Source organism: Opisthorchis viverrini (assembly GCF_000715545.1).
Source record: "Opisthorchis viverrini unplaced genomic scaffold opera_v5_79, whole genome shotgun sequence".
Classification (NCBI taxonomy): Eukaryota; Metazoa; Platyhelminthes; class Trematoda; order Opisthorchiida; family Opisthorchiidae; genus Opisthorchis; species Opisthorchis viverrini.
Window position 1 is genome coordinate 641,135 of NW_008751737.1, and position 19,108 is coordinate 660,242.

General features: G+C 45.4%; 1 protein-coding gene across 1 annotated transcript in view; it reads right to left on the reverse strand.

Moving 5' to 3' along the window:
- T265_04735 (hypothetical protein) overlaps nucleotides 1-19,108 on the reverse strand; it is a gene marked incomplete at both ends in the record, with an annotated part of 132,107 nt that overhangs the window by 94,935 nt on the left and 18,064 nt on the right. Inside the window, 5 exons of the mRNA XM_009169548.1 lie at nucleotides 2,775-2,994; nucleotides 3,686-3,753; nucleotides 7,497-7,626; nucleotides 10,267-10,364; nucleotides 15,292-15,490. Of these exons, the coding sequence (XP_009167812.1) occupies nucleotides 2,775-2,994; nucleotides 3,686-3,753; nucleotides 7,497-7,626; nucleotides 10,267-10,364; nucleotides 15,292-15,490 (715 nt within the window). The remainder of the gene's footprint in view (nucleotides 1-2,774; nucleotides 2,995-3,685; nucleotides 3,754-7,496; nucleotides 7,627-10,266; nucleotides 10,365-15,291; nucleotides 15,491-19,108) is intronic.

The following is a 19,108-nucleotide window of genomic DNA, read 5'->3' on the forward strand; positions in this document are numbered from 1 at the left end:
CTCCCAGGATGGGGTCCCCGTGACCCCATCTGTGCTTGGCTGGAGACGTTGCAAGAAATGGCGGCTAGGCGATGTCAGTGGCGTTCGTGCTGTCAGTTTCTTTCCAGATTGTCTGATTGAGCGGTTGGAGGTGTAGGCACCTCAGTATGCTTGACATAGGCCAGCACTAGGTCCCCTCCCTCACCCACTCTTTTTCTCTTCTCTTCACTGTAGGGCTTTTAATACAATCGATCGATCCAAATAGACCAGTCACTGTTCCGAGGCATCGGTCCAATCGGTCACACCATTCAAGTGTGAACATGTTCGCCTGTTCAGGCATGAAGCTTCGGATGCGCCCAGTGTGTGCTGGTGGAACAGGAGGGCTAACAGCTTCGCCTTGCATGTCAGATGTCCGCGGTTCAAACCCACGCAGATGAGTTCTAATAAGAGTCCAGTGCTTCCCAACCCCTTTGGTGTAGGTAGATTCACCAGAATGATTGGATCAGGGGACAAAGACTACTGTTCAAATGAAAGTGATGCAAGGGTTGAATTATGGTTTTCTTAAGTATACTGCCCTCATTCTGACAGTAGCGACAAAATGACAGTTTACCAACATATTCACAGGTTTCCGAAGCATGGTGCGCTGAAACTCTATCAACAAGGCAACGTTCTACCCATGTTAGATGAACCGACATGACAAGCAATCGAAAACCTTATGTGTGAGATCACTCAGGAGCATGGGTTTGTGGCTAAGCATAACGGTCTTGACTAAATACTTGTCGTGTACTGCTGTCTTGTGCGTATCAGTTGGTGGCCCAGTCAACCGATTCGGTCGGTGTGAGATAAATCCCACAACCGTGTCGTAATCCGAGGATACCTGGAGGTTGGATAGCAGAGGTAAGCCAGATGCTCAAAAGCTTATAAGAATTACTTCTGTCTACACTCGATTAATTACTGGAAAAGTAGCAACAACTAAGTGGTTCATCTACTGACGGGACCATCTTAGAACCAAAGAAAGCAATATTCCAGCATCTGAAAAAAGCGGTAACTTGTGAACAGATTAACAATAATGCCCCCTTTGAACATCGAAATAAGTATAGTTTTATAAGAAAGCAGAAGTTCAGAAGGTCCATCGGTATCTTCCTCGCACGACATGTGCTATAGAGTTGCTGGTGGCGCACTATTGTGGTACTCATTCCAGGCGCCTATTTTACCAAGCTTTGTTGCTCTCTCGGCTAGTTAAAAACGAAATCTAGAGGGATCGGATCCGGTGGTTTGCTCAGTGGTTAGAGCGTGATCTCTGGATCTCGACTTTCCCTGTCTAGGCTTGGGTAACTTGGCACTACTGCACCCTTCGTGCTTCCTTCGAGTGGTAGCTAGGTACCGAAAGGATGGTGCAACTGGACGGTTTTTTGATTACCTCTTCAATGACTTCCTCGGCTGATTCACCTGCGGATGCTCCGCTGACGTATTAGGGCATAATCCGAGTGTAATGTGATGGAGCACCATCCTGAAGGAACTAAACAGTCTCCCAAACGAAGTCCCCCCAGAAGTGGAAGAACGCTGTTCATAGAGAGGTTCTTATGGGATAAGCCTAAAATGATTAAGTATTCCGAATAATATATGCATTGTGGCTACTGGGTGAGCAGCTATGGGGAAGAACCGTTCAGATTCTTTACGGGCACACGTAACGCGGCGTTGAGGTTTCACGCACCAGCTACTACGTTAACAGCTAAAGGTTTATTTATGAACTGCGATAACAACTGAAAAATCATCGTGAGAACTGAGGTTTATAACATCAGGGGACGTCTTGATGTGAACGGTATTCCATGCAGACATTCTCCTGATACGGATAAAGCATGCGCAGAACACGTTCACCAGAAATCACGTCAGTACCTCATAAGGATTCAAACGAGGGTGACAGGGTTAAGTGATAGGCTCTGGAACGAGAACAAGTTTACACAGGAATAGCGACGTCTCTTTTCTGTCTGACAGGTCGGTACATAGACACCTGAACCCTATCCTACTCCTGATAAGGCCTACGGGCAAAATGAACAACGCCAGCGTTACTTGAAAAATCAGCCTCATTCTGAGCGAACACACCAGCCCGAGGAGCCCGAATCAGGGCGAAACCAGCAGTGTGCAGTTTAGAGGGGGGTTGAGCGATTGTCTAGTCCTACCTATACATAAAAATTTGAACAGCCAATATCCGCTCCACGATGGAACAGGTTTAGAAGGTACCTCATCGGTCAGGTGGTACCAAATAGAAGTCTAATATGTCAGCATTCCTTAACTGCATTTGTTCACTGTCATGTCGCTGGACTTTTGCGGTTCAGAAGCAAAACCATGAAGAGATCTCACAGCGACCAGGAGTTTAAAGACACTGTCAAAGTATGACTTGATGTGACCTAAGTCTGGTGCCCTGTAAATCTACGGGAAAATCCGAGGTAAAAGCTAGGAACACAAACTTGGGGGTGCGGTCAATTAGAGGATGGAGAAAGTATAAAAAGCACTGTAAAGTCGTCCCCTTGAGGAAATACTTCAATGAAGAAAAATAAAACCTGTGGAGGGCCCACACTGGTGCTCCCTATCAGCCAAGAACTAGCCCGTGATCCCTCCAGGGAGAGGTAACCTCCAACAGAGACTAGTCTTGTGACCGATTATCGTCAAGGGGTTTTCGTTATACTGTGATGAGACACTCAAACACACTGAGTAGACCTAGGACCTCAGCCTTAATGACAAAGCATGTTGACGTATTGATCAAACGTGGTGCTTGTATGCCGAAAGAAACTCACTGTCATCATCCGTATGAAGTTTTCTCTTCAGTTTCTCCATTTTGTCCTGATCACGACCAAGGGTTCCAGCCCCAGTGGTCCCTTTGCGTAGAGTTTGGCTTCGATCAGTTTCGTCCCGCTCACGAACTAGTGAGTACTCATCATGATTATAGATCCCTGTGAGATGTAAGGAAAAACAGCGGGACAAAAGAGTAGGTGGAAGTTCGGTTGACAAAGTAGGCTAGAAAAGGTTCAACCGAAATACAGGCGATTTATTCTGAGCTCTGTTTGCGGGGAGTGTAACAACGTTTGCAGAGCGCGTGCTCCACATGACACAGCTTTGCCCACAATGTACGCAAGCACAACCTGTCTATATTTCTTGTTTTGCGAATGTTATACTCCGAACTGTAAACATCTTCATAAAGAAGACAACGCACAAGGTTGCTGAAAACTCTTCGACACCCCATGAACGGTCTCGCCCTTCTTGGGGCTCATCACGTAGACGCAGTCCCCGAGTTTCCATCAAACTTATGTTTTTCTTGAACCCACATTGGAAAGGTATCGACAGTGAGTTTTATGAAAATATACTGCGATATCTCAAATATCGTGCCAACTGAAACATGAAGCGGCCTTTGTGCAGCACATTCGGTTGAAGAATACCATAAACGAGATATTCAGTTGAGTCTCCCGTAAAATCCCAGGTGATATGCAAATAATTGTTTGTCGAAGTCATTCACCTTTGATATTTTGTCTGAGCGGAATTGAACGTTAGTAAACCAGTCTGCTAGCTAAGAACTTCATTTGTCAGCAGCCGTGAAGGAGGTATCACAACATCAAGAGTAACAAAGGCGTGCTTTTTCTAGCTTTTACAATTACTGAATGAGCCCGGTGAATCTATGAGAGCTGGATTAGTGGCTAAGGCGCGAACTTACAGATCGCAAGGCCTGTAGTTCGAACGGGACCTTGGCATTTCGACTGCTCTTATCTAGGTTCGGACGGCCTGAAAGCATCTCAGCCCTCGTGCGCCCTTTGGTTGGCGTGAACGATAAGCACCGAGAGGGCATTACAGCTGAAAGATTAGTAGTGGTATTAGTAAGCGGAAAACACTAGGGCTTGGATGGTGTGCTGTTTAACCCACAGTGTTTGCGTTAGATCCATTTGTCTAATGCATCAAGACCTGCTTTCTGTAGCACAACCAGAATGCACAATGTACAGTTGACCGAGAGCTTCTGTCTAAGCTTGCAAACATGCATTTGGAAAAATAGGGGCAGACTGTGCGATGTACGGAGTAAAGTGTAATCAGATTAAATTGGGGCTGTGCAGTTTCTGTTAAGACAGAAATGTATCTGTTAGCTGTACAAACCAATGTTCGTTCTATTTTAGTCTAATTAGTCAAATTAAACAATCCCCGACGGGAACGCTCACACTTCTTTGGAATGATGAGAGCCCCCATCACGATCACCACACTGGGTCGACCGCTCTCGACTATACGCTGAGTGTCCACCAATCTTGCAGAGGCAATTTCGCCAACTTTCAGCCAGTCTCGTCAGTGCAAACAGTAAACAAATTTTCGTCGTAGTATTAACTCAGTTTTTCGTTCAGTGAACTCGTTCGGAAACTTTTCTAACGAAAAGTTGAAACTGTTTGACTGACATTTTTTATACAGAGCGATAAACGGAAAACAAACGTGGTGGGGATACAAACACTTGTGTTCGGGCTGCCTCGAAGCGAATCAAGAGACATCATTCCAACAAAAGTCACAGTAACTGTGAAGATTTTTTTAATGTGAGCCTTCGTCTTCCGCGCATTCCGAAACATGGATTCCCTATCACCTGTTTGACTGATCGAATTAGAATCCTGAGGAGAGACAAGGTGAGATCATACTTCTGAGATACACCTCACTGATTAGAACAGAGGTCTACTGGCGACGAGAACGGTGCTTCCCCAACCGAGGGCAGTAGTGAAATTTTTTTTAAAAATCGTTCAGCTATAAAACCCTTTCAGCGCCCAACTGCCATACTACCCGAAGGAAGCACGAGGGCTGAGACACTGCCAAGTTGCCCAAGCCTAGACAGGATCAGCCGAGATGTAGAGGTTGGATTCGAACCACGGACAGTCCTAGAAGTGAATTCACGCTCCAAACACTGACCGATTTCCACCGAAGGACAATCACTCCATCAGTGAATATAATCTATCGGTTTTTGGGCTAGCACGTGCATTGCCATGGAGGAAAGAATGATACCCGCCTACATGGTATCGACAATCTGTCTGCAAAAGATGTGGAAAGCCCCATCTTTGTGCACACTAACTTTTTTCGTATGGAGATCATCCATTTTTTCTTTCCTGTTCTCCAAAAATGCTGTTGCCCGGGGTTACAGTAACGGGAACACACGGTTGTACGCATAATTAGACAAACGTTATATCTGACACCGGCGATTCGCTCACCCAACCAGTACGCCGTGGGCAATCAGGTTATAACTTATTGTTTTCACTTCCCAACAGTAGATTATCGTCAAACACCTGGCGCTCACGTCCGGAGCCCTATCCTCATTGTATACGTTCCAGTTAGATCGTCTTAATTCTTATCCAACGAGTGACTCACTACTTTATTGTGGAACACGGCGAGTGTATCACACCATGGCAGCCCAAGAAGAGAGACCTAATGTCTCAGGGAGACGGAAAACTCCCATTCACCCTTCGCCTCTTGGGAGAATGAATGAATTGAAACAGTTCACGTGAAGACTGACAACTGAGCTCACATCGGAACGGCCTTTCGACTGGAATGTTCTTAGTGCGAATCTCGACGAAACAGCTGGATTGACATTGTCCACGCTCAGCTCAAACCTGACAGTATTCAATTATGTTCTGCAGGAGTTGTATGGTGGCTGCCGAAATGCATTCTCAAATCTGGATGACTGACTCTGAGTGAAATCGTAGCCCACCCAGCATGATTTCCGCAATAATCATTGAACAATTACAAAGAAGTTATACGGAATCGTCCACTAGTCTGTGTGCCACAGGGTCCGAAAAGCTTGTGTTTACCCTCGTCCGATTAATCCTCCTCTTGTCATGACGTCAGTATTCCGGGGAGTCCACACTAAAGGCATTGCGCTGGACTGGAGTTTCTCCCTAATCCAAGCTCGTCAATAGTACACATCTCTTGCCCTGTCCATTTTCGATTTGCGGGATCAGATATACCAGATGGGTATGTTACCACTACCCGACTAGTACACACCAAAATCACCACGTTTGAGGAGGCAGAATTATAACACACGTGACTGCTGAATGCTCTCAGACGACGTTGTAATGCATCACCGTAGTCAGATACAGTTCATAATGCTGATGACTTTCGAAATCACCGGTTAGGAGGGTAGAAACGCCTACAGCATCGTTTGTTTTTATCACAACAAATAAACTTGAGAGAACCTGAACTCGAGCACAGATCGTAGGGACTTGACCATATTAGCTAGTTCCCTTATCATGCATTCTGTGCTATTGAACTGAGCTTCGACCCATCGTTCTCAGGAGTGATGAATTAGTCGGCCCGGTAAGCAAATCCGCCATCACCATAAAAAAACTAGTTTTACTGTTTGATTCTCCAACGACAGAGATTCATCGATTAGGAGAACTAGGAGATTGTGTTAGCGGGAGAATGCTCACCAAAGGGGGGGGACTACAAGAAGGGGATACTATGGCATAGCCTAATAAAAACTCAGGTCTGAAAATATTCTATGTTTCGAATATGACCACAGAGAAACCTCTATAAGAGTAGGTATCAGTTTGTCAGAATTAGGTATATGTTGTAATTCTACCAACTGTACACTTTATCGCGAGGTGAAAGGTTGAAGATATTGGTTGCCAGGGATGAGATATAGTGCGGTAACAGCAAGACCTGAAGAGGTCTGCGAAAATGACGAACCCTGTGTGTACAGGGACACAAAAGAATAAAAAATCGTTCAGCTTTAGCACCTTCTTGGTGCCTAACTGCCATGCCACCCAAGGGTTGCCCGAGGGCCATCTCGTCCAAGATGGCTCAAGTGGTTAGAGAGCGAATTTACTGACTGGAAGGTCCGTGGCTCGAGCCCGACCTCTGCCTCTCGACTTCCCCTGCCCAGGCTTGAACGACCTGGCGGTATCCCAGCCCTCTTGCAACCTTCGGATGGCATGGCAGTTAGGTACTGAAAGGGTGCTACAGCTGGACAATTTCTTTTCTTTCTTACAAAAGAATAAAGCTATCTGAGCGGTGGGTTCAACAGAGCGCCACCGAATTGGATAGCAAAAGTTGTCGTCAAATCAACAACTAGTGCCGTGTTCGGTGTAGATATGTGCAGACTGGTCAGCGATTTTCGTATACCAAACTGTGATGTAAATTGAATGCAACGGCTTTCATTCCCCACAACCGACATCCCGAGTAGTACGACAACAATAGCTAACAATAGTTAGTATATTCTGTTGGTACTCAAGTGCCTGGACTAGCTAGCAAATCGTGGCTGAGTTAATCATGACGAGTTTGCAGATAGCCAGTTTGGATACCAGGCGTGAAGCTGCTAACTATGATTGTTCAATAGGACCGTATCCACTGACCACGCACAAGCAAATCGAATGTACGCAGACACACATGAAAAACGCACACGCGAACGAAACTTCCCGGCGTGGGTGTGTAGATAGGAATACGAAATAAGACCATACGCAGTGATAGTCGCAACAGCGAGCGGTGGACACAAGAGGAAACGAACAGCTTACCCATGGACGAGCATATTTTGCGCATCAGTTCGGCCACTGTTTGGCTATCATCAACTAACAACTTTTTCTGCACTCCGGCCATCGTTCGAATGTACAGCCAGCGATTTCGATAGCGGTACTGAACCGTGTCCTATGGGAACAAAAAGGGGAGGAAGTCAGCTTTAACGGGAATTGTGAGACACTTGACTTCCCTGAATAAACAACAGGTATGACATTCCCATTTAGGGAAATCAATTATCGACTCTAGTTAGAAAATTCACTGTTAGGAAACGCAAGCTAAATTTCATGCAGAAATCTTTCTCCCTCATGATTCTTGGGGCGAAGAGGTATACAGGAATTGGAAAGAAATCGTCACGGAAAGGAATACATTAATCCGCCAGAGGACAGACATCCTGGCTTCCCTTATGGCTTAGCTCTCGTCCAGAAGTTTTCGAAAGGATAGTTCCTGTTTATGAACCCTAGAAACATCTGCCTTTACGCGCAAGCGGTCAATGTAGCATGACGAGGCTTAGAGACTCCAAAACGGTGGGCAAAAATTGTATACAAAGGTCATTCTTCATACTGATAACCGTCATCAATGACTGGAAACAGCTCTTGATATGGCAGCGTTTCTCAGTGGGTCGTGTCTCATATCAACAATATGGTCGGTAAACTTTCTATCAGCATTCCCTGTCCTTCCCTGTACGCTTTTCTTCACACAGCAACCTTTACCTCTCTAGCCAGGCTGCACTGGGAACCACAGACGAGGCTCTAAGGTGCAAAAAAATGACACGGTTCTCACGATTTTACAATACGACGATGAGGCGGAGCTGGGAGATAATTGACATCCTCCAGCATGCATAACAAACACGAAATAACCTCTCTGATTGACGGACAAGTATGCGAGTTGGTGTACAGCTTACGCATACCCTTCAAAAAAGATAAGCGAACTACAGATGTGAATACAATAATGCAGGCACTGTGGAAAGGCGAACTGGTCTGGTCAATCATAATCAGTAAAACGAACGACCTGAGTAATTGTCTCTGGTTCGAGTCGACTGCTCCTGTTTTGGCTTGGGCAACCTGGCAACATCCCAGCCCCCATGCCTCCTTCCGTTCAGACGGCAGCTAAGCACCGAAAGGGTGCTGCAGCCAAGACCATGCGAGGATAATGGAACTGTAGCACATGGGTTCTATGTTTGATCTATCTCCTGTACCACAGAAGACATCAACTGCATCAGATCGCATACAGGAAGGGCGGAGCAGTGGATCTCAAACGTAGGCGTTGAAAAGTGGACGATGCTATTCAACTGGAACATCAGAATGGGCCGAACTAGATTCGACTGGAGAAAGGAGTGGTCATTCGCATGGCAACTAAGTAGGCTTAGTCTACCATCATCATCATCATCATTGTCAGCTGTAGTAACCGCGTATTCGTCGTACAGTGGTTGTAGCTGCCGCAGCTTCGTTCACCGATGATTTGGGGGGGGAGGAGGTAGGTAGCTGCGCATTGCAGGCGGGAGCTGATAAATTGGTGCATAAATCCAGCACTGTCAGTGGGCTGTCAAGTGGGGGTTGGGGTTGGAAAAGGAGTTATGCATTGAAGGCACTAGCTTTGATGCATGAGCGCCATTGAGAGCGCGACTGGACCATGTCTGACAATGTCTCCAGCCGTTGATGTGGCCCGTCTCGGGTTCCCCATCCAGGAAGACGGCAATTACCAGTGCAGCTGAGTTTGCTTGTAATGGCTTTCACACTTCGCTGCCAAGTAATTGTTCGACCGCCTCTGGCTCTCTTCTACCCTTCACGTGGTTGTGTGAAAAGAGCCCTTCGAGGAAGTCGGTCGACTGGCATACGCAGCACGTGGCCAAGCCAGCGCAACCTAAGCAGTGTGATCAGTTCATCTATCGAGGGTTAGCTATTTTTCCCGAATACCATTCGACGAACTTCAGCATTGCTGGTCCCGTGTTCCCACCGAAATCAACATACAGCATGCATCCTATGGTTCTTCGATTGTTACAAAGAATCACGAGTGCTCTTAAAATTTTGCCGTAGAAAAATCAACAGGCAGTGTGGCGATCTTCGATAGAAACTTAGCCGAAGGTGAGCCACACTGCCGACATCTGTGATGACAGTTGTGTTGTGGTTGTCCTTGAAATCAGTGCTGGAGATTCTTACATTTTTTTAGCGCGTTTATTGCCAGAAAAGCTTGTACTTATCTGTGTGGAAAGTACGAAAAGTGACAAAATGCTGCTTAGTCTACCAGCTAAAACTCTGTTGTAGCCCTCAGACAAGAAAAACAGTGAATACCACTGGTCAGCTCATCTGTTTTCCAAGAGAGCGAAATTTGATGAACAAACGGTACTGGTGTTTAAATCGAACACAGAAGCGTAAATCTACCGGAGTTAACCATCGGTGAAGTAAAAAACACGGAGTGAAGGATGCAAGTCACGTCTGACAATCAACGAACGTATTCGGGTACATGGAGTAAAAACTCTGCAACAAATTCTGACAGAACTAGTGAGGCATGGAATTCAATGCGCGCAGTGTGGTCTGTGAGTGCTCGTTAAACGCAGTGCACCTCGGTATAAGATATACATTTATACTCTAGTCCTGACGAAGGAAAATTGCACAGAGGATTTGCCCAAACCATTGCACCCAGAGTGGTGGAAACGCACACAAAGGACCGACCACAGCGAAGTTGTCGCTGTAGGGAGGGGGGTTTACTGTATGGTCAGAAATTTGGCGAAAATCATTCAGCGGAGCCAAATCTGTGCAAAGAACAACTTACTCCATTTCTCAGAATATAGTGCTCCAGTGTTCGTGAGTTATCCAGCCACAGACCCTTCTTGTTATCCTCATGGGGCAAGAAAAGCCCGTGATCTTTGGCTGAAATAAAGGAGAAGGTACACATGATCTCATGTAAGAAGCAAGCATACAGACAACAGATACACGATGAGTGATACCGCCGACACTACTCAGTTCAAGTAAGTAACACGTTAGCAGCAAATCAGCTGTAAGGAAAAGTTTACCAACAGATCTCAAGTACTCACAACCTCACAGTTGGAATGGAGTTTTCCAGTCCAAAATAAGTTGTTCAAGTGCTGGATTAAAGTGGACCCACTTCATCGCAAAAAAGCAAGTGAGCTGTGCAGGACAATGGGTGGTTGATCAGTGCTGCCGAATAAAAACAATAGCTTGTTGGCAGGGAATAGGGACAGGCCGTCGCAAACCGGGTGAACTAAGCCCATAAACAAAGAGTGGTTCGGCTTATCCGAGACATAGACTAGAGCAGCTGTTGCAGTCACCGTATAAATAATACGTGCAGCATATTGATTAGATGCGTCCGACCACGCTATAAATAATGATGTTGCGTTTAGAACTGGGGGGGGGAGAGAGAGACAGGAGTGAACAGGTATTTTCATATGCTGTGACCTACGATCGGAAACGCATCAACTGTGGTCAGGGGTTGAAGAGGTAACACACACCATTGGTTGAAATGTACTGCAAGAGTAGACGGGTGCCTGTGTGAATTTCCGGGAGATCAAATGTTAGTTTGATATTACAATACTGAGTGCTTGAGGGTATATTTCCACAAGTTCGGTGGGAAATTAAATAAGCCCGTAGGAAGCTGCCTCTCCAAAACGATGTCGGGCGGGAAAAACTCAGTGACACACCGTAGATGAGCAGAATAATATGCAGAATTCAGTGTTGCAGGTATTTTCATATGCTGTGACCTACGATCGGAAACGCATCAACTGTGGTCAGGGGTTGAAGAGGTAACACACACCATTGGTTGAAATGTACTGCAAGAGTAGACGGGTGCCTGTGTGAATTTCCGGGAGATCAAATGTTAGTTTGATATTACAATACTGAGTGCTTGAGGGTATATTTCCACAAGTTCGGTGGGAAATTAAATAAGCCCGTAGGAAGCTGCCTCTCCAAAACGATGTCGGGCGGGAAAAACTCAGTGACACACCGTAGATGAGCAGAATAATATGCAGAATTCAGTGTTGCAGGTGTCTTTGCCAGGGTGAACATTCGCCTAACCCCTTGGCCTGAAGGGTGAGATTAACTAACATGGCGTTTCTTGATCCAACACACGGGCTCCTTGTTCATCAAGCAGGGTTGTTGTCTACTGTACACATCTTAACGAACGCAACCCATTTAATGTGAAAGACGGACTGTTTTTTTTTTCGAGCCAAAATACAAAATAGAAAGACAATGATAGTTAAGTTTACTCGTTACCAGACATACAGCTCAGTTGGGTATGAAAGCGCGTGCAAGATGCCAGAATTTCATGTCGTAAGTTCACTCAGGGGATGGAGATGGGACACACAGTAGACACGGTTATCATGAAGGAGGGATCTCGAAACAACTTTCAGAAAAGAACAACGCAACCCATTGTGAAAGACGGACTGTTTTTTTCGAGCCAAAATACAAAATAGAAAGACAATGATAGTTAAGTTTACTCGTTACCAGACATACAGCTCAGTTGGGTATGAAAGCGCGTGCAAGATGCCAGAATTTCATGTCGTAAGTTCACTCAGGGGATGGAGATGGGACACACAGTAGACACGGTTATCATGAAGGAGGGATCTCGAAACAACTTTCAGAAAAGAACAATTTACCTTTATTGAGATGATTACTGACCGGACCCATCAGTCAAAAATTGCCATACTTCTCAGGAAGAACCGATGGATGCCAAAGAGATTGTGTAATTCATTAGCACTGGGTGTGCCTGACAACGGAACCGTAACTCAGTGCGGGGAACATTTGCTCTAATTTCACTAAACTTGGTGGAATGTCCCAAATTTGCGAAATAATCATGCGAACTTTTGTCTTTTTCTTTCGTGTCAGCAATCCCCTTGCATGCGTTCAAGAGCCAAACTTCAGGCAGCTGTCCTTTTGAACCGGTCAATGTATTATCATTGCATAAACATTATTGTTAAGGTCAAACTGAAGTACATGGCAGTGAGGTGAGGTCAAGGCGTTAAACGCTACAAACGACAGAATTAATTGTATTCACTCAGAACTGATGACGAGAGTAACAGTCCTCAATAGCTCTCAGAATAAATGTTTTATTTGTCAAGAACAGCGGTAGTGACCCATTAGGTCAGCATGCGATTTGTATTAGAGACAGGAGCTGTACTTCATAAAATCACAATGGCACGGTAGGCCGCAACCCACGTGCTATGAAAGAAAGTAAACGGGATGTAATGCAGGAAAACTGCAAGGCAATCAGCCAAAAAGTTGCGCTCTTCTTTCACGGACAATTTACGTACCCGGGCAATTACCATGACACGAGATGACAGGACCATCGACGCACTGTCTCGGCAATGACTAAGCATACTTTCAGGACAATATTTTTGTCTAGGTTTAACGATTATCAGATATTATTCAGGGTGGATCGCTTTAACTATCACGATCAATAGCAGTAGGATTGCTATGACCAGGTGGCAAGACTGGTTCATGATTTTGCGCTGAATGGCGGAGTTGCGTTTGTTCGCTGGAAGCTAGTCTGCTTGAAATGTTTTAGTACCCGAAAAATCTACACGCTTAGAAAAGCTCGGGATAGCCCAGTGGTTGGGGAGCAAAACTAATGGTCGTAATGTGTGCCATTCGAGTCCACCTTGGCTTTCCAATTGATCCTGTCTAGGTTTGGACAACCTATTTAATGCCTTTTCCAAATTGTACTTAAATAAGTTCTATGGTTGAACAATTATTAATATATTATTTAAAGTTATACGTTGAGAATGAGATGTCATGATTAATTTTAACGGAAGAGAGATGGCAACATCCAAACTGCCCAAATAAACTAATCTATCTACCACGTCGGTTGGCTTGTCTGCAAGCATGAGGTTCGGATTTGATCCCATCCAGTCTCGTAGCAGCACTTTACACTTTGCAGAGGTGAGGTGCATCACAAACTATGCGTCAGAATAATTTAGTTTATTTAAAATGGTTGGTTTTTTTGAAGGATATGAATCAAGGAGAACAACACTCTCCACATAAGTGCTCCCGGTTGCTCGCCCAGTAGACCAACCATCCAGTGAGCGGGAAGTCGACGACTCGCCAACCGGCGCCTGGTTTGCAGGCGATTAACCGGATTCGTACGGTTTCTGGCTGGCACTGATGCCAATCTGGGTTCTACGGTACATGGCATTCCATATAAACAGGCCACCAACAAATTACTACCTAAATGTTTCAACACATAGGGATCCACTTTTCCAGGATGGGTTCTCTCGCTTGATCAGCGCCCTCAATTGAGAGGAATGCAATATGCCCCTTCTGGTGACCAGAAAAACAACCTAATCGGATGGAAAATACTTGCGATTTGACAGAACCTACCGTTGTCCTAAGAAGGGAAAGTCTGTCGATAGATGAACTGATCACACTGCACAGGTTGCGCTGGCTTGGCCACGTGCTGCGTATGCCAGTCGACCGACTTCCTCGAAGGGCTCTTTTCACACAACCACGTGAAGGGTAGAAGAGAGCCAGAGGCGGTCGAACAATTACTTGGCAGCGAAGTGTGAAAGCCATTACAAGCAAACTCAGCTGCACTGGTAATTGCCGTCTTCCTGGATGGGGAACCCGAGACGGGCCACATCAACGGCTGGAGACATTGTCAGACATGGTCCAGTCGCGCTCTCAATGGCGCTCATGCATCAAAGCTAGTGCCTTCAATGCATAACTCCTTTTCCAACCCCAACCCCCACTTGACAGCCCACTGACAGTGCTGGATTTATGCACCAATTTATCAGCTCCCGCCTGCAATGCGCAGCTACCTACCTCCTCCCCCCCCAAATCATCGGTGAACGAAACTGCGGCAGCTACAACCACTGCACGACGAATACGCGGTCACTACAGCTGACAATGATGATGATGATGATGAATAATGGACGCATGGTGACCCACCGAATTGCCGACTAACCCGAGTAGTTTTGAATAATTTAAACGAAGGTGACCATTGTTACCTATTGTTGCGCTAAGGTAGAACTGCGATACCTCATTTATGGCTAAATCGAGAGTTAGTGAATTTGATTAAAGCCGGCGTCGCACACTCGAATGCCCGTATAGATCACATAGCTGGACTAATGGCTCTACAAGCACAATTGTAAAAGCAGCGCTTGAGCAGCACAATCCGTGAGAACCCGTTAGTCTTGATGCAAAGCCTGCATCAAAAGCTGGAGCAGGGACCCACGTGTTTTCTTGTGTGCTTGAACACTGCTACGGCTCACAATGTCCTAAGTTAACAACAACAATGACTTCCTGTGGCGGATATCGAAATCTCTCAGTTGTAGCAGGCTTCCGACGTCTAGCCATCATGCCACCCGAAGGAAGCGTGAGATGTGTGATACCGTCATGGTGCCCAAGTCCAAAAAGCAGCAGTCGAGATGCAGAGATTGGGTTCAAAGCACGGATCTTTCTGTCAGTAAATTCACACGTGACTGCTGAGGCATCTCGATACGTTTGTGTGTGTGAGTTTAAGATTCCCATCGGAATCCTCCAGTCCCCTTACTGAAATCCAACGCTAGAGACCTTCAACAAACTCCATGTTACGGCTATCCAGTTGGGTTACTTTCCCTGACAAAAAATGGTTAAAGTTCAACTGGAACCACAACGAATGGGAGATAATCCAAATCAGTAGAAAGTAGAATTTGTAGGTCTTTACCCACAGCCTATTGAGCTCACCATTCCCGGTTCAAATCCACTGAAGTTAAGTTGATTCAGTCAGCTGTCGATAACAATCATGTACGGACCGAGAATCGCTCATCAACACAGCTCATACAGTCATAAAAGGAATATAACTCACCGCTTCCTGTGAGTTCGAATTCACGCAACTGATTCCGTATATGTTCACAAGCTTTAGCCACGGTCATTTGCGCGTCGAAAGCCAACATCTTCGTGAGCCGTTTTTCAGGTAAATGCACTCTGAGCGTCAGCGACCGACTGTCGCTAGCCATAGAACTAAATGAACGAGGAATAAAGGAGAATGTGAAGGTCAAACACATCTACTAAAGATGAAACCGAAGTCACTCGAAGGCATTCGAGGATGGGCCACCCCAAAGATAAATCAAACACTCTCCTTGTGGTGACCTGCCTTAGAGGGAAGGAAATGAAGTGGGATGCAACAGGGAAGAAAACAAAGCAGGTACGTTTTTCAAAACCGAAGATGTGAACCGACCCCCTTTGTTTAGAAAAACACACACCTAACCAGACAACCTGTGGAAAGTGGGACAGCGATCCAGATACTAGAGGAACTAACGTTCGGGAGTCCTGGTTGTTCACATTTGGGAAACCTTGGATTAGGAAAGACTTGAAAGGAACTGGCTTGTAGAAAAAACGGCTTGAGGCATAATAGATTACACGTTACAGTGTCCCGCAGAATGCAAGAGCATGGGTTGAATAGCTTTCTAGAGAGGAGACTTTCGTCAGCGTCTTGCAAAGTAAAGACTACTAGAGAATCCATTTATCTACCCGGCATGGACTGCTAACTTATAGAGTGGAGTTGAAGTAATTTCACTGGTTCGAGATCTCTACGTGGATCTGATCAAAATACCAATTGTATTGTAAAATAAAAGCGGAATAGTTGGAAAGGCAGGCGCCACGCGACACATGTGAGTACGTCTCATTGACCCAGCACACCAAACACTAATAACAGCGCGCTCATAAAGTTATCTCGAACAGGAAACAACAAGCAATAATGCATTGGTCGCTGAATGCAGAAACGATCAGACATAACGCGATCCATAAATGTTGCTTTGGAGGACAAATCTGTAAACCACCAGCGGTCATGCTGTACCGACTTAGGCGAATTCATCAGCGAATCCTCCGGGAGGCTATGTCTGCCTACATGATAACGCATGAGACAAATAAATTTGTGACAGAGGGGAAAAAAAGAAATTGCCAGGTTTATTCACAAAACAATGCAGGAACAAACAGACCACAAATAGGCCATCAGTAGAGTCAGTAGGTGCAGCATCCGATCAGTCAGTGGCAACGCACGAAAAACGTGAACTTAATGCGGAGGCAATCAAAAGAAAAACAAGGGAACGGTGATCACCCACGGCATCACAAACCGTGCCAGAAGGCATATTTCCCCCATAAAAGCAAGCAGGGATTTGTGTATTTTGCAAAACACGCTTCCGCGTAGATCGATAAACCCAAGCAACATACAGATGGCAGGTATTTTTAGCACACACCCAACCCACAGGTGGTGGCCTTGGGAGTTGGCTGGTGCGTCAACGTTGGGATTAGCCTGGACGAGTGAAACATTAAGAAACATACAATATGGGAAACGAGGTGAAAAGACGGTGAAATGAGCGTACTTGAAGACTATTAGTGTTCGCAGTTAGGAGAAGGTGAACGTTGTTTGACCAGATTTGATGTATACCGGCACGCATTGCAGAGATTGCATACGCTATTCCGTAAAATTGTTCTAGCCTACACGAGAACGATAAGCATGCGCTTCTTGCGATTTCGAACCAGAGTGAACTAAAGTGACAGCACTCTATAGGCGGTCTGTGCTTGAATGACAAGCCAGAGTTTTGGAAGGTGCTCATTGAATAAACCCTGTCAACATTCCGGTGCCGATTGATTTGACTCTGTATGAGGAAGACTTGACATCGCACGGACATGTTACCTGAAAGATTTTTCGTTGGTTTGTCGACGACGCTTCGGAGGCTAGGTGTTATATCAGCCCTTGATTTCCTGTATTTCGGAAAAGCTGAGGCAGACAACTGTGCTGTCCGAAACTGCGAAGAGCACGAGCGACAGTAGATTTAAGCTGTACTGTTATGGGTGCTCATTGTGAATTGATTCCGGAATAATCCTAAAAATAGTGCGAACTATAACTAGCCGGGTCTGATGAATAACCGTTCCTCCAACACGACACAACCATCAACTTGCGTACATCGTTAAGGATGTATAACGAAAAAGCTGCGTGAACTTAAATGGTCAAATGATCTTCAAGTACATATCTGATTTATTATCTAGTGCGCATCTCAAATGATATCCCGGAGCAAAACGATCGATGAGTAACGCTATTGAAGATCAACCGTTCTGCAGTAAATCAGTTGGCTGGTTTGAGCATTTGAGATGACACACACATAGACGTGAGTGGTATTATCCCAATACTGCTTGAATGAGACAGTGATAAACAGGATGGATTGGCGGCCAACACATAGTCGGAAGACTAAAAAATGCACCGTAAGGTGTTCGAAAAGACTTTACAGGAACATCTTTTTAGAATATGAATATTTCGTTGCAGGAACTGAACAGCTTTCAGGTTAGGTATGTTTATGAGCGTTCACAAGAACATCTAATTGAAGCCAACGCTCGGGGTGGAGGGGTGGTGACAGAACTTATTGCCAACTCATCACGAGATGTGATGGAACCATGGATACCAGTGCATAGCATATTGACATAGCATATGGTATATATGAAACAGTGACAATATATATAAGAATACAAAATATAATAATATATAGTAATGCAGTATATTAGTCAGCAGTATGGTTGGTCGCCGTAGGCCGAGCAACAACAGACACGATACGAAGTGACCCTCTCCCCAAAGGAGACTAGTGATCGTTTCCCACTGCGTTGTAGCAGCCGGATGCAATCGTGAATGTTTACTTTACCTGGGCCCCTTTCAGTAACGGGACGTTGCAACCGGCCGAATTCAGTTAGCTTGTTCGACGGCTGTGTGGTGAGAAGCATACAACTGGCTGGTAACGATGTAGTGGGTCCCATTTAAGAGAAAATAATTAAGAATGCAAGACTGGAATGCTTCGAATGTGTTAGTGCTGAGAACCATGATCCATTCACTCATATCACAAAACGAGTGGTTATAGAAACCGACTAGTAGTTAATAGTAGTTAGTAGAAACCGACTTAGTAGTTACGCTTAGGATTCTTAAGTATCGAGTACGCATCCTCGCCTCGTCTCAGTTATGCCCTAAAGTGTATTGTTCCAGTGTTAGGCCGCTGAATACCGGTACAATAACCTTCTCCCTCTGAAGAAACCACATGGAGTGAAGCCATTCGTCTGCAGAGCTCCCCATCAGCAACCACATACCGTGCAATTCCTCGAAGAGTGTAGTCAATCTCTCTGTCATGGTTCAACACGGGGAACACCACTGCGTTGACCACGGGTGTAGTGAGTACTTACATCATGAACCTTAGAATTCCTAGGATGTTCCGTGAAGTTCGGTTAGAGGTCGGGAGCAGAAATAGTATATGCGTTCCTTCCTTAGAACATTATCAATATGACCAGCCAAGTGATTTGTGCACTAATACCGCCATACAGGAACCATTTTTGGCAGTGGTGTCTGATGCGAAATGACAGGCAAGACAGTGGCGGTTTTGTGGAAAACATTGATTAACTTTATCGATGAAAGTGCGTCTGATCAATCATCGTAATTCGCCTCCATCTTCAACTAACCAATCAGTAAGACGGTTGGTAACTGGATCGTGGTAGGAAATATGGAAGCAGACGCACCGTGCGTGCATGAATGTGTTAAATAGCGGACGGCAAAAGGAGAGCGGAGAAGTACACCGCTGATATTGGTGCTAGCCCAAGGTATGTAGTGCATGTTGACCACGCTTGTTTGTTTGTCGTTTCCGACTACC